We start from the raw sequence: 15,418 nt of genomic DNA on the forward strand, positions 1-15,418 counted from the left end.
TAGATCATAATGAAGAAGATTATATGGACAGAAGGGACCTGATCCTAGATCAGAACTCCTACTCTGAGTTAGTTTCAGCCTATCCTGACTCCAAACCACTCCGCTCTGCCTCCTCTCCCTTCCCATCACCTTTCAACTATACCTTCACTCTCACCCGGCGGCCATATTAGCTGAAGAATGCCTTATTTGTGTGCATTAAACCATCTTGCATAGAACTATACTGCTTTCTACTGCAACAGGGGAAACATGCATGGGCTATATAATAAATAAATAAAATGTGCTGTGCTTCTTTGTCAAGGACCATGTACACAAATAAATACATGAAACAGGAAAATAATTATAGTATGGAACTATACTGCAATGGGGATAATGCATGATCAGTAAAAATAAACGAGAAATGGAAAGACAACTTTACACAAATAATATATTTAGTTTGCATCCCAAATGGTACCATATTCCCTGGTCAGAAGTAGTGCACTAAAATAGGGAATAAGGTGCCATTAGGGACATATCCTCATTATTCTGACTCCTTTTCCTCTCCTCCCTCCGCCGGGTCCCTAGGAGCGTTTCCAGTTCCCCCTGCAGATGACGGACGTGTCCGAAGAGGCCAAGGACCTTATCCGACGCCTCATCTGCAGCCGTGAGCACCGCCTGGGTCAGAACGGCATCGAGGACTTCAAATCTCACCCCTTCTTCTCTGGTAGGGCTTGAAACCGTTTGAGGGGACTCTATCTGTATCGCCGTAACTCTTGTCTGTATAACTTTAGCCTATTATCTCGCTAACTCTTGTCTCCAATCATCGAGATTAAAATTACTATAGCTGCTTTTATCATGATGATTGCCGTTGAAGTGAAACTAGACGATAGTGATACGATTTTATACGACAATAAGAAACCGTATATTATGATAAATATGACCGTAAGAAACTATAATGCCAATGTCTGTCATTCCTGTCAGGCATCGACTGGGACAACATCCGTACGTGCGAGGCCCCTTACATACCAGAAGTCAGCAGCCCCACAGACACGTCCAACTTTGACGTGGACGATGACTGTCTCAAGAACTCGGTAAGTCTCCCTCTTTCTGTTTATGGGACTACATCAAGACTTAGAGTCTTTCTTACTCATCTTTCCGTCTCTGTTTCCGTCGTTTATCGCGCCGTCATCTCAACGGTCTGCAATGTTGTAGAGGTGCGTTTTAAATCAAATGTGTTTTGTGTTGTGTCAGGAGACGATGCCCCCTCCCTCTCACACGGCCTTCTCTGGACACCACCTGCCCTTCGTAGGCTTCACCTACACCAGTAAATGGTGAGTGGCCGCTAAACAACGTCACTCGTCTTCAGTTACAACGTTTACTTCTACAGCTTTGTTAGTATGTACAGCATGCATAAAAATACATCCTCACTCCTAGCCTGGTCCCAGATCTGTTTGTGCCGTCTTGACAACCCCATAGTCATGTTTGGCATAGCGATGAGCATAGACTACACAGCACAATCAGATCTGGGATCAGGCTACTTCACTCCTACTTTTCTATCATCTGATCTAACCTCAACCACACTTAAACTAGCACTCAATTTCCACTAGTGAGAAGCTATTGAATCGGGATTGTTTGTCATCTTATCTCTTATCCTAGCCTGAAGGCTAATGGTCTGTTAATAGTGGTTTTTCTCTCTCCCCCTTTGCTCTCGGTGTCTTTCTCTCTCACTCCCCTCTCTCCTCACTTTCTCACCCTCTCTTCCACGTTCTCTTCCCCTCTCTCTCTCCCCTTTCTCTTCCCCTCTCTCTTCCCCTCTCCTTCCCCTCTCTCTTCCCCTCTCCTTCCCCTTTCTCTTCCCCTCTCTCTTCCCCTTTCTCTTCCCCTCTCCTTCCCCTCTCTCTTCCCCTCTCCTTCCCCTCTCTCTTCCCCTCTCCTTCCCCTTTCTCTTCCCCTCTCTCTTCCCCTTTCTCTTCCCCTCTCCTTCCCCTTTCTCTTCCCCTCTCTCTCTCCCCTTTCTCTTCCCCTCTCTCTCTCCCCTTTCTCTTCCCCTCTCTCTCTCCCCTTTCTCTTCCCCTCTCTCTCCCCTTTCTCTTCCCCTCTCTCTCCCCTTTCTCTTCCCCTCTCCTTCCCCTTTCTCTTCCCCTCTCTCTCTCCCCTTTCTCTTCCCCTCTCCTTCCCCTTTCTCTTCCCCTCTCTCTCTCCCCTTTCTCTTCCCCTCTCTCTCTCCCCCTTCTCTTCCCCTCTCCTTCCCCTTTCTCTTCCCCTCTCTCTCCCCTTTCTCTTCCCCTCTCTTCCCCCTTTCTCTCTCCCCTCTCTCTCTCCCCTTTCTCTTCCCCTCTCTCCTCCCCTTTCTCTTCCCCTCTCTCTCCCCTTTCTCTTCCCCTCTCCTTCCCCTTTCTCTTCCCCTCTCTCTCTCCCCTTTCTCTTCCCCTCTCCTTCCCCTTTCTCTTCCCCTCTCTCTCTCCCCTCTCCCCCTTCACCTCTCCCCCCTGTCCTCTTTCTCCCCCACCTCCAGTACCCTATCTGACCGGGGCTGTTTGAGGGAGTCGGGTGGTTTGGGTCCGGCCCAGATGGATGTGTGTGTCCAGCGCAGTCTGGAGGAGAGTCTGGCCACCGAGGCCTACGAGAGGAGGATACGCCGCCTGGAGCAGGAGAAGACTGAGCTCAGCCGCAAGCTGCTAGGTACACACACGCACGCACATACACACATATACACTGAGTGTACAAAACATTACCAATGTTGAGTTGGATCCCCCCTTTCCTCTCAGAACAGCCTCAGTTCGTTGGGTCATGGACTCTACAAGGTGTCGAAAGCGTTCCACAGGGATGCTGGCCCATGTTGACTCCAATGCTTCCCACAATCGTGTCAAGTTGGCTGGATGTCGTTTGGGTGGTGAACCATTCTTCATACACACGGGAAACTGTTGAGCGTGAAAAACCCAGCAGCGTTGCGGTTCTTGGCACAAACCGGTGTGCCTGGCTCCTACTACCACAAAGGCACTTAAATCTTTTGTCTTGCCCGTTCACCCTGTGAATGGCACACATACACAGTCATGTGTCAATTGTCTCAATCCTTCTTTACCCTGTCTCCTCATCCAGGCCACTCTCCAGATGTTTAATTTACACACCGTCTCTCTAATACTCTGAAATCACTTCCACCCTCCCCTCAACCTCCCCTCAACCTCTCCTCTTTCCTCTTCCAGAGTCGACCCAGACAGTCCAGGCCCTGCAGCACGCGTCAGGAGAAGGACCAGCACCCGTCCCCTCTAACAAGGAGGTGGAGATCAGGAGTCTGAAGACTGAGATTGACATCCTCAAGAAACAGGTCGCAGGTAAACATTCAACTGTAAAGATTTTACTGTGTAGTAGAACACAAATCAATTCCAGCCAGGTCAGCGTTGACCATACATGGATAGAGTCGGACCGGAAATACATTTTACATAATGGGCAAGTGCAGATGCATAATGGAAAGATGGACAGTAATGACTAGGAAGACGTAATGGCTGGCAATAAATAATGCATACAGTAAACAAGCCAGGTTATGGCAATTGCATAGTCATTGACCTGTAAAATGAAATATATAATGACCGAAAACATACATCAGAGAGAGATGTAATGCATATTGGCCAATGTTGTGTATAACAACATTGACCCTCTGTAATGTGGTGTGTGTGTGTGTGTGTGTGTGTGTGTGTGTCAGACTCAGGTCAACTGGAGCAGAAGTTGGAGGAAGCTACGTCAGCCTGTCGAGAAATGGAGGGTTCATCCAAACACCTCAGGAGCCTGGAGAAACAGATGAAGAGCCTCAACCTGGAGAGGGACGACCTGCACAAGGTGGGTGGTGTGTGTGTGTCGGTGTGCTTCTTCCCTAGGCCTCGATACTGTATTGGGTTAACTCACCCAATTCACCCCCAACATACAGCACCCGCCTGGGTGTTACTCCCAGTCATTCAGTGTCAGCCACTAACCCTGACCCTCATTCCCTTTAGGACTTAATGGAGACCAGTGAGAAGATGAAGAGTCAGTCTAAGGAGTTGAAAGAAGCCCACAGCCAGAGGAAGCTGGCCATGCAGGAGTTCTCCGAGCTCAACGAGCGTCTGACTGACCTCAGATCAGCCAAGCAGCGCCTGGGCCGCCAGCTCCGGGACAAGGAGGAGGAGATGGAGGGTTTGTCCCAGAAGGTGGAGGCTCTACGGCTGGAGGTGCGCAAGGCCGAGAGGTCCAAGAAGGAGGTAGAGTAGTGGTTCCCGTGGTTCTTCCAGGTATTGGTGTGTGTGTGTGTTGGATGTTTTTTACCTGTTTAGTTTTGGATAGTTAGTGTGTGCGTGTCTATATGTCTACCTGAAAGAAGATCTGTGGTGGCCTCGTGTGTGTGTGTGTGTGTGTGTGTGTTTGCATTAACCCCTTGCTGGATGTGTCTCTCAGATGGAGGCCCAGTCTGAGGAGCAGACAGCAGACGCTCAGAAGGAGAGGAAGCTGAGAGAACGATCAGAGCAGCACTGCAGACAGCTAGAGGAGGAGCTGGACGGACTCAAGGTAACACACCCTGGAGGCCTTCGCGGGGGGGGCCAAAAAGATGGACCCGATATGCATAAATTCATTTGTAAAATATGGAGACCCATTCTGAACGGACTCGCGGACAACTAGATCCGTTCCGTATAGAACTGGTCAGATCCAGACCCGGTCCGATCCGAGTGAAGGAAGCAGCAGAAAAGGTTTAAGCAACTTTAATAACCCGGAGCTGATGAAGTGCAAGGGAGAAGAAGTAGAGAGGTGACGCTCTAGCAGGGGCCATGCTGTGTGTGTGTAGGCTTCTGTGAGTGTGAGCGAGAGACGAGAGACTGCAACCAACCAAGCCGACTCGCTCTATAGTAGACTAATAGCTGCCACAGCTAGGTTATTTATCATCCAATATGATTACATAGTACCTTTCTTGACTGCATCAAACTGGGAGAAGCTAGTTAAGCTAGCTAGCTAGGCTAATTGAGGCTACATGCGCTTTCTCGTCCTACACAGTTACAAACAACAACCACTCCATTCAGAATATAAAGTAGCAGCCTGCCTGTAGGCTCTTGGTTGTTGTAGCCTGTCCTTCTCCTTTACGTTTTAATTCCATCATTTTTATTCCATCTTCCATTGATTTAGATCTTTTTTTTAAAACTTTTGCCAGACACAGAGACTCTGACTGTAGCCTATTGCCCCTTTGATGACTTATGATTGGCCAACAACAAGCTACACGAGACATTCTCGTGAAAAGCAAAGAGCAGCAGCATAAATGATACCATTTCTCTCTCTCTCTCTCTCTACATCTCTGTCTCTACCTCTCTCTCTATACCTTTCTCTCTACCTCTCTCTCTCTCTCTCTCTCTCTACCTCTCTACCTCTCTCTCTCTCTCTACCTCTCTCTCTACCTCTCTCTCTACCTCTCTCTCTCTACCTCTCTCTCTCTACCTCTCTCTCTCTCTACCTCTCTCTCTCTCTCTCTCTACCTCTCTCTCTCTCTCTACCCTCCTCTCTCTCTACCTCTCTCTCTCTCTACCTCTCTCTCTCTCTACCCTCTCTCTACCTCTCTCTCTCTCTGTCTCTCTCTGTCTCTCTGTCTCTCTCTGTCTCTCTGTCTCTCTCTGTCTCTCTGTCTCTCTCTGTCTCTCTCTCTACCTCTCTCTGTCTCTCTCTCTCTCTCTCTACCTCTCTCTCTCTACCTCGCTCTCTCTCTCTCGACCTCGCTCTCTCTCTCGACCTCTCTCTCTCTCTCTCTCTCTCTCTACCTCTCTCTCTCTCTACCTCTACAATTGTGTTCATATCTGTATGGTTCCTTCCAGACAAGTCAGTTAAAATGACACATACCCATGACAATCATATCAGATCCGACCCTCACCCGTGACATTTAGAATTCTGGATCCGAATCCACTCGGGTCCCGGATCGGGTCTCAGGTATTTGGGTACAGGTGGATTCGTGAAGACCTCTAACACACACACAGATACCCTTTCTAGAAGACGTAACTCACCATTCTCTTATTGTTTTCCCGTTCTTTCTCTCACTCTCTGTTGCTCATGTACAGATCTTCACAGATGTAAGCAGACGCTCTTATCCAGAGCGACTTGTAGTCAGAGACGCACATGTAGGCGATGTGAAATGGCTAGCTAGGTAGTGTAGCGTTCAATCGATGACGTCACCCATTCGGAGACCTAGAAGTAGTTTTTTTTGGAACAGGGGCGGAAACAATACTGTAACTCACAAAACACACACACCTGGGGTGTGTTCACTAGGAACCAAAAAGAAGCAAACTTTTTCCATTGCAAAGTGTTTTGCTCCGGCATACACGAATGAACGCACCCCTGGACGTGTGTATTTGGCTAACTCCTCTCTTCCCCTGAACCAGAAGCAGGTGGGGCCGTCAGCTTCGGTGGTGGGCTCGGACCAGAGCCAGGAAGTGGGGAAGCTGCGTGCCGATCTGGAGAAGAAGACCTTGTTCTACGAGGAGGAGCTGAGCAGGAGGGAGGCGCAGCACGCCAACGAGCTCAAAGGTCTCCGCAAGGAGCTCCGCGACGCTGAGGGACAGCAGCTCACCCTGCAGAAGGAGATCCTGGTCCTCAAGGACAAACTGGAGAAGACGCGCAGGGAGAGGTGTGTTTTGTCTTGTCTGTCTACATATGTATTTCTTTGTGTGTGTAATGGGTTATGTGCGGTACCGCCTTAATAGATTTGGATATCCACGACACTTATAGGACAGTCAATGTAGAGACGTAGACAAAGCATTCATGTGCTTCTGGTCAAAACTCTTTGAAGTACATGTAGACGTACTATACGTGCCCGACTGTGTTCATCCCCATCTTTCTAGCGAGGGTTATACGAGGTAAACATGGTCAAAGTTACTTCACTCTGGACTCTACTGCGCTCACAGTGTAGTTTTATCTTAGATTCCTCCTATTAGGATTGTCACCATACCAGTATCGCGATACAAACATTTTCCCATGGCACAGAAAAACCACAAAGCAGACTAAAATCATTGCTCCTTTAAAAACCTGCTTTATGTCAAATATTGTGTGCTATAGCTCGGGAAATAAACACGTGACAACATAAGGCAGTTGAGAACGGTTTTCCTTAAGCTATTAAGTCCGCTTCAAGTTTTCATGTTCCTTGCTAAGATGCATCTGAGTATCACGACACTGGGATCGTCACAGCCCTACCCCTCTATTGTGTCCTTGCTCCTGAGAAGGCTCTTGTACATGTCTTAGTGTTCCTTAGATCTAACTGCCGTTGTTTGTCTGTCTACTTGAACATTTCCATTGAAAGTACTTTTTTTAAGACCAGTTAATTTCATCTGGTACCGGGAAACGGGCCTATGGCGTTGACCTATTCAGTAGAACAGTTACTCTCTCTCTCTGTAGTAGCACTTACCTGACAGTGTACTCGTCCTCTTCTTTCCAGCGAGGTTTATGCAAGGTAAACATGGTTAAAGTTACTTCACCCTGGCCTCGACTGTGCTGTACTCGCCGTGTAGTTTAACGTTAGTTACCTTCTCTCCTCTGACCTAGCTCCTGAGAAGACCCTTGTTCATGTCTTAGAGTCCCTTAAATCTAGCTAGTGTTATATCCCCTCTGCCTCTATCCAAGAAGCAGCATTCCTCTAACCTAACGGCACCTGATACAGACTGACACTGGAGAAAAAGCTGTAAGACGTTGTTTTTCTACCCTCCAGCTTAGCATCCCTGGCTTGCCTTGTTCAAGCTGTGTGCGTCCCAAATGGAACCCTCTCCCCTATTTAGTGCACTACTTTTGACCAGCACCCTTAGGGAATGGGTTGCCATTCGGGATGCAGATCTGGCCCCTGGATAGTCTCCTTAACAGTATTGATGTGGTTGAGATTAATATGGCATGTCTGACGGGTCTTTGTCTCAAAACTCCTTATCTGGCCTATGTGTGTATTCATCGGACCTTGCTCTGAATAGCAGGTATAGTGTGTGGTTGATGTGTAAGTGATGATGGATCATCTGAATGTATGTGTGTGTGTGTGTGTGTGTGTGTGTCTGTATGTGTGTGTGTCTCTCTCGTGTGTGGCAGCCAAAGCGAGCGTGAGGAGTTTGAGACGGAGTACAAGCAGAAGTACGAGAGGGAGAGGGTCGTTTTGACCGAGGAGAACAAGAAGCTCTCCAGTGAACTGGACAAGGTGAGATGTTATACGCGCACACACACACACACACACACACACACACACACACACACACTGTCCTGACCTGACCTGAGGTAACCCTCTCACACACACATCCCAATTCTCGCATCATATGACTCCCCCCACCTCAAATCAAATTAAATTGTATGCGTCTCATGCGCCGAATACAACAGGTGTAGACCTTACCGTGAAATGCTTACTTACAAGCCCTGAACCAACAATGCAGTTCAAGAAATAGAGGTAAGAAAATATTTACTAAATAAACGAAATAAAAAAATGTAATAAAAGGTAACTCAATAAAATCTTAACATGACTATATACAGGGGGTACCGGTACAGAGTCAATGTGGAGACTATATACAGGGGGTACCGGTACAGAGTCAATGTGGAGACTATATACAGGGGGTACCGGTACAGAGTCAATGTGGAGACTATATACAGGGGGTACTGGTACAGAGTCAATGTGGAGGCTATATACAGGGGGTACCGGTACAGAGTCAATGTGGAGACTATATACAGGGGGTACCGGTACAGAGTCAATGTGGAGACTATATACAGGGGGTACCGGTACAGAGTCAATGTGGAGACTATATACAGGGGGTACCGGTACAGAGTCAATGTGGAGACTATATACAGGGGGTACCGGTACAGAGTCAATGTGGAGACTATATACAGGGGGTACCGGTACAGAGTCAATGTGTGGGGGTACGGGTTAGTCGAGGTCATTTGTGCACGTAGGTAGGGGTAAAGTGAATATGCATAGATAATAAACAGCGAATAGCAGCAGTGTAAAAACAAATTGGGGTGTCATTGTAAATAGTCCGCTTGACCATTTGATTAATTGTTTAGCAGTCTTATGGCTTGGGGCTAGAAGCTGTTAAGGAGCGTTTTGGACCTAGACTTAGCGCTCCGGTACCGCTTGCCGTGCGGTAGCAGAGAGAACAGTCTATGACTTGGGTGACTTGAGTCTTTTACAATTTTTTGGGCCTTCCTCTGACACCGCCTAGTATAGGATGCTCTCTATGGTGCAGTTGTATAACTTTTTGAGGATCTAGGGACCCATGGCAAAAAAAAACCCAGTATCCTGAAGGGGAAAAGTGTTGTCGTGCCCTCTTCACGACTGTCTTGGTGTGTTTGGACCATGATAGTTTGTTGGTGATGTGGACACCAAGGAACCTCTCGACCTGCTCCACTACAGCCCCGTCGATGTTAATGGGGGTGTGTTCGGCCATCCTTTTGCTGTTGTCCATGATCAGCTCCTTTGTCTTGCTCACGTTAAGGGAGAGGTTGTCCATACTGCCAGGTCTCTGACCTCCCTATAGGCTGTCTCGTTGACGGTGATCAGGCCTACCACTGTTGTGTCGTCAGAAAACTTAATGATGGTGTTGGAGTCGTTCTTGGCCACGCAGTCGTGGCTGAACAGGGAATACAGGAGGGGACTAATCACGCACCCCTGAAGGACCCCGTGTTGAGGATCAGTGTGGCAGATGTGTTGTTGCCTACCTGTACCACCTGGGGGCGGCCCGTCAGGAAGTCCGGGATCCAGTTTGCGAGGGAGATGTTTAGACCCAGGGACCTTAGCTTAGTGATGAGCTTTGTGGGCACTATGGTGTTGAACGCTGAGGTGTAGTCCATGAACAGCATTCTCACATAGGTGTTCCTTTTGTCCAGGTGGGGAAGGGCAGTGTGGAGTGCAATTGAGATTGCGTCATCTGTGGATCTGTTGGGGCGGTATTGGAGTGGGTCTAGGGTTTCTGGGTTGATGGTGTTGATGTGAGCCATGACCAGCCTTTTAAAGCAATTCATGGCTCCCGACGTGAGTGCTGCAGGGTGGTAGTCATTTAGGCAGGTTACCATCGTTTTCTTGGGCACAGGGACTATGGTGGTCTGCTTGAAACGTGTAGGTATTACAGACTCGGTCAGGGAGAGGTTGAAAATGTCAGTGAAGACACTTGCCAATTGGTCCACGCATTCTCTGAATACACGTCCTGGTAATCCGTCTGGCCCTGCGGCCTTGTTAATGTTGACCTGTTTTTAAAGGTCTTGCTCACATCGTCTACGGAGAGCGTGATCACACAGTCGTCCGGAGCAGCTGGTTCTCATGCTGCTTGCCTTGAAGCAAGCATTCGAGACATTTAGCTCATCTGGTAGATTTGCGTCACTGGGCAGCTTGCGGCTGGGTTTCCCTTTTGTATTCCGTAATAGTTTGCAAGCCCTGCCACATCCGATGAGCGTCAGAGCCAGTGTAGTAGGATTCAATCTAAGTCCTGTATTGACGCTTTGCCTGTTTGATGGTTCGTCTGAGAGCATAGCGACATAACCAGACGTTGCTGTTCTGTCCTGCCGATGCACAGAAAACCCAGCCAACTGTATATTTTCCATGTCGTCGTTCAGCTGCGACTCGATGAAACATAAGATATAACAGTTTTTAATGTCCCGTTGGTAGGATAGTCTCGAACAGGAAATCATAGTTTATTCTCCAGTGATTGCACGTTGGCCAATAGAACTGACGGTAGAAGCGGGTTACCCACTTGCCGCGGATTCTGACAAGGCACCCCGATCTCCGCCCCCTGTATTTGTGTATTTTCTTCGCGCGAACGACGGGGATTTGGGCTTGGTCTCGGAGATGCACTATAGCCTTTGCGTCGGACTCATTAAAGAAAACATTTTCGTCCAGTTTGAGGTGAGTAATCGCTGTTCTGATATCCAGAAGCTCTCTTTTGTCATAAGAGACGTTAGCAGCAACATTATGCGCAAAATATGTTACAAACAATGCGAAAAAAACACACAAAATAGCACAGTTGTTTAGGATTCCGTAAAACAGCAGCCATCCCCCTGGCGCCACCCTTCTCTCCTGGCAAAGCCAATATAATCACTGTTCATCTATATCTACCTTCAAAACAGATCACAGTCTCTTACCCACGCAAATGGACCGGCCTGTTGGATCCCATACTGTTGACTTTGGAAGTGGGAGAAATGGGAATGAGAAATGGAAGTTCCCAAGCAAAATACTTTTGTAGGAGTTCTGACGTATCGTATTAAAAGTGATGTTTGTTTTTGTGGTATTGTATATTAAGTATGAAGCAATGCCTGGAAGTTGATAGCAGCCAGGGTGTATGTGGAAAGTAGGGAACATTCCCCAACACTTCCTGAACACATGCTCAACTTGTGCCAGGGAAGAATAGGGAGAAGCACATATCGTTGGCTGTGTCTCAAATGACACCCTATTTCATTTATAGTGTGTTACTTCTGACGAGGGGACTGGTCAAAGGTAGTGCACTATTTGCCATTTGGGACGCTGACCCATATCATTCTGTTTGACATGCTTTCCGCATGAAAGCCAGAACACAAGGATCAGATTATATATATTTTTGACTTTCTATGAATGATCAGATTATATTGAAATGTTTTCTATTCTAAAGCTAGCTGCTTTCGTTCGGAAATACATTTAACAAACGTCAACAAATGCAAGGTTACCTTGGAACTATTATATTTAGCCTGTTTTAAATGATCCTTCAAACTGTGTATTATAACTCTGGGTCCATGTTAGCTTGCACTTACCATTGTTTTGCTGGTCCTATGTCAACCAACAACCTACTTGCCACTTATCAGATTTTTGCAATATGCGCAGTAATAATTCACCACTGTCAAACCGTCACCCTAAAACACATTCCCTTTGCAACTGTCAAGCTAGCTACAGGTATTTAGAAATGGCCAGTTGCAACGAGGGCTAGGATCAGCACTTATGACATCATCGATCTTAATTGTATAATATAGATGACTAGTGAGCCCCTCTCTCCACCTCCCTGCCCTCTTCCCCCTCTTTCTCTCTACCCACCCTACCCTTCGTTGGCATCCACCCCTGGCCTGTCCTTCTCTCCTCTTTTTTTTATGCCCCCTCCCCCCTTCCCTAACTTTCTTACCTTCTGCCCTAACCTTTTCTCCCCTCTCTCCTCTGTCCCTCTTTCCCCTTCTCCGACCCTGCCCTGCCTTTCCCCACCCTGTCATACCCTTGAAAATCTGGCACAACATGGCTCAAATTAAAGTTCTATCGCAATATCTGCTGAGGTTGCCAAACTCTGTATAATATCTGTGGCTCTGATTGACTTTGTGTTGCCCTCTGTCCTGTCCTCTCTCCTCTAGCTGACGTCCATGTTTGAGAAGCTGAGCAGCAGCAACAGACAGCTGGAGGAGGAGATGAGGGAGCTGGCTGACAAGAAGGAGAGCGTTGCTCACTGGGAGGCCCAGATCACTGAGATCATACAGTGGTGAGGGACGGAGAGACCTACAGGACACACACACACACACTGTAACAATGAACTGATACAGTGGTGAGTGGTGCCCCCTGCCTGCCACTCCAGGCCACTGCAGTAGGAGAAACAGGAATAGAGTCTTGCCCAAAGCTCCTGGTTTCCACTAGATAGCACAGCCATAAAGGCAATATTGTTTATATTGTAGAAAATCATGAAAACCAAAATGTGCTTTTTGGGTTTAGTGTACGGTTAGGGTTGGGCATAAGGTTAGCACTGTAGTTGTGGATAGGGTGGTAACTAGTGACAACCAGAGCTCCTGTATGGACCTTAGAGACCCCTAGTGGGAGAAATGTGTATGTACTGGCCAGGAATGTTCAGAACCCTCTATGCTCTGTATGTACACATAGAACTCTGGCTCTGGGCCTATTTAGGGTTCGTCCCAAGTGGCACCCTATTCCTTTATAGTACACTACTTTTGACCGAAGCCCAGGGCTGTGGTCAAACGCGGTGCACTATATCGGGAATAGGGTGCCACTTGGGACATATCCTTAATCTAATACTCAATGGGAAGGCAATGGCAAGTTATCGTAACCGTATTGTAATCTTGCAGTCCAGTTAAAGTGACAGTTTGGATATGATAGCTTATGCAACGGATACTGCGGTCTGTGAGTTGGGAGGGCCGCTCATATCCCTGTATTTATTGACTGTGTGACAGGGTCAACAAGTTCATGCGTGCTACCTACAGGGTGTGTGTCTGTGCGCCCACATGGGTGCGTGTGTTTGTATAATGACGCGAGTGAATGTGTTCTCTGTTTGTGTGTGATGTGTGTACCAGGGTGAGCGATGAGAAGGATGCGCGAGGCTACCTCCAGGCTCTGGCCACGAAGATGACTGAGGAGCTGGAGGGACTGAGAAACACCAGCCTAGGTGCCAGGGCCACGGTGAGACATATACACACACACACACGCGCGCAATAACCTCTGTACCTCTCTCCTCACATCTGCATTGAACTTACCCTTCTTCATTTACGTCCCTTTCACTCCCCCCCCCCCCCCCCCCCCCCCCCCCCCCTACAGCAGGACATGCCGTGGAAGGTGCGGAGGTTCGCTAAGCTGGACATGTCGGCCCGTCTGGAGCTGCAGTCTGCACTGGACGCTGAGATCAGAGCCAAACAGACCATCCAGGACGAACTGAACAAAGTCAAGGCCTCCAACATCTCCACTGAGTGGTACGTCCACTGCTGCTCTTACTTACTTCTACCTTTAAAACTCTTAGTCTAAGAGCTACACTGAGACTTAGAACATCTTTATTGTTCAAGAAGGGAACGTGGGATAATGGGGGCCCGTTCAACGGCAGTGCGGTCAGTCACGAGCGTGCACCTAAACCATTACTCTGTTTGCAATGGTCGGATGTGGCGTTGTTGACGTTCTCTGGCTCATCTATCCTCCTCTCTCCTCAGTAAGCTGCAGGAGTCGGACACTAAGAACCAGGAGCTGCTAGCTGAGATTGAGAGGCTGAAGAAGGAGACGGAGGAGCTCCGCCTGCGCAGGGGTGAGACTGGAACCATCCCCCCTCTCACCTGTGTTTCCCCTCTCAAAACTATATGTTCTGCTTGAGTGCCGACCTTTTTGTTTTTATATGTATGGAATATCTGGTCTTAAGCACCAACGAAGACACTTTCAATGTATGAAACTGGGAGAGCGCATAATGTTTCTACTTTCTCTGTGCTGCTTTTAGGACAGCATGGTGATGTGATTGTGGTCTATGGTGTGGTTGCTTTGTGTAGGTGTGAAGCACCAGGACTCCCAGAACTCTTTTCTGGCCTTCCTCAACGCCCCCACCACAGCCTTGGACCAGTTCGATGTAAGTAGCCATCCCTCGCACTTTACAGACAGGATGGCTTTTTTTAATAATCTGCTCTAAATTCCACGGTCTCTGACTTGTTTCAAGATTAGAGGAAATGTTTAAAGGCCTCTCTTCTTTTGCTGAGTGACAGTGTCTTCCTTCACTTTTTTTTCTCTTTTTTTTTTTAACAGATTTTGTTCAGAACATTCATTTTCTTCTATTAATTTTCTTTATTTCATTTGTGTAAATATTTCCTGTCTTTTTTTTTTATTTGGTTCTCCTTGCTTTCATGTTCTGCTACGTCAGGATTATTTCTCCTCGTCCTCTTTAATAGATTTTTGGGAAGACGTAAGTTTCTGTTGGGCAGTGGCTGACGTGTGTGGAGCTCTCGACTGTAGATGGATAAATAAGCTAACTAGTTGCCTCAGAGAGTGGTGGTGTGATTTGATCCAGTGTTTGTGCGAGTGAGTGAACCATACCTCTCTGTGTTCGTCCGTGTGGGTATCTGTGAGTATCGTAGCTAGTCCCGTGTGAGTAGATAAGCCTACTAGCCAATGAGCCTTCTGTGAATGTAGTAGTGGATCAGCAGCATACCCAGTCTTTGGCTACGTCCCAATTTTCCACCCGTCTCCCAAATTGGGCACTTGCACACTCTGTGTCATGCATTTAAAAGCAAAGGGTTGGCTAGAGGGAGTTTCCGCCGTTGTTAAACCCATGTGAGAAAGTGCTCGCTTCAGGAAAAGGGCGGAGAAACGGAAAATAGCCATTGCGTGAGTGGGGTTTGCAGCAGCAGAATTTGGGCTCCTTGGAATTTAGTCAAGACTTGAAAGAATGTTTGTATAAGAAGCCGATTCCTCCCACTTAGTATACAGACATTCTTTGATGTCATCCATGGCTACTTGGCTTTGAGTCCAGACACTACAGAACATACTGTTTAACACTCTGGAGTGAGCTTCCCTTCCACACGGTAGTACCATCACGAGTTCCCCTGTTAGTCCTAGAGACTATGTCCCATATCGCACCCTAGTCACTACTTTTCATCGGGGCTGTGGTCAAAAGTAGTGCACTATGTAGGGAATAGGGTGTCATTTGGGACACCGAGAGTTATTACCCAATCCAGGCAGTGTCCTTCAGTGCAATGTGGAAAGGACATCCTCAGCAAATAGATGGGC

The 15,418-nt window shown here is 47.7% G+C and overlaps 1 protein-coding gene across 7 annotated transcripts in view; it reads left to right on the top strand.

The window, feature by feature from the left end:
- The window catches only part of cdc42bpab (CDC42 binding protein kinase alpha (DMPK-like) b), a 92,743-nt gene that overhangs the window by 56,140 nt on the left and 21,185 nt on the right, over positions 1 to 15,418 (top strand). For 4 of the 7 annotated variants that reach the window (XM_029733158.1, XM_029733153.1, XM_029733157.1 and 1 more), the window contains 15 exons: positions 562 to 700; positions 958 to 1,067; positions 1,228 to 1,307; positions 2,492 to 2,658; positions 3,180 to 3,308; positions 3,677 to 3,810; positions 3,966 to 4,208; positions 4,402 to 4,512; positions 6,360 to 6,604; positions 8,041 to 8,146; positions 12,292 to 12,416; positions 13,237 to 13,342; positions 13,478 to 13,629; positions 13,861 to 13,952; positions 14,188 to 14,264. In XM_029733158.1, the coding sequence (XP_029589018.1) occupies positions 562 to 700; positions 958 to 1,067; positions 1,228 to 1,307; positions 2,492 to 2,658; positions 3,180 to 3,308; positions 3,677 to 3,810; positions 3,966 to 4,208; positions 4,402 to 4,512; positions 6,360 to 6,604; positions 8,041 to 8,146; positions 12,292 to 12,416; positions 13,237 to 13,342; positions 13,478 to 13,629; positions 13,861 to 13,952; positions 14,188 to 14,264 (2,016 nt within the window). The remainder of the gene's footprint in view (positions 1 to 561; positions 701 to 957; positions 1,068 to 1,227; positions 1,308 to 2,491; positions 2,659 to 3,179; positions 3,309 to 3,676; positions 3,811 to 3,965; positions 4,209 to 4,401; positions 4,513 to 6,359; positions 6,605 to 8,040; positions 8,147 to 12,291; positions 12,417 to 13,236; positions 13,343 to 13,477; positions 13,630 to 13,860; positions 13,953 to 14,187; positions 14,265 to 15,418) is intronic. The other 3 variants (XM_029733160.1, XM_029733154.1, XM_029733156.1) reach the window with 1 other exon arrangement.

This window comes from Salmo trutta, chromosome 35 (assembly GCF_901001165.1).
Source record: "Salmo trutta chromosome 35, fSalTru1.1, whole genome shotgun sequence".
Classification (NCBI taxonomy): domain Eukaryota; kingdom Metazoa; phylum Chordata; class Actinopteri; order Salmoniformes; family Salmonidae; genus Salmo; species Salmo trutta.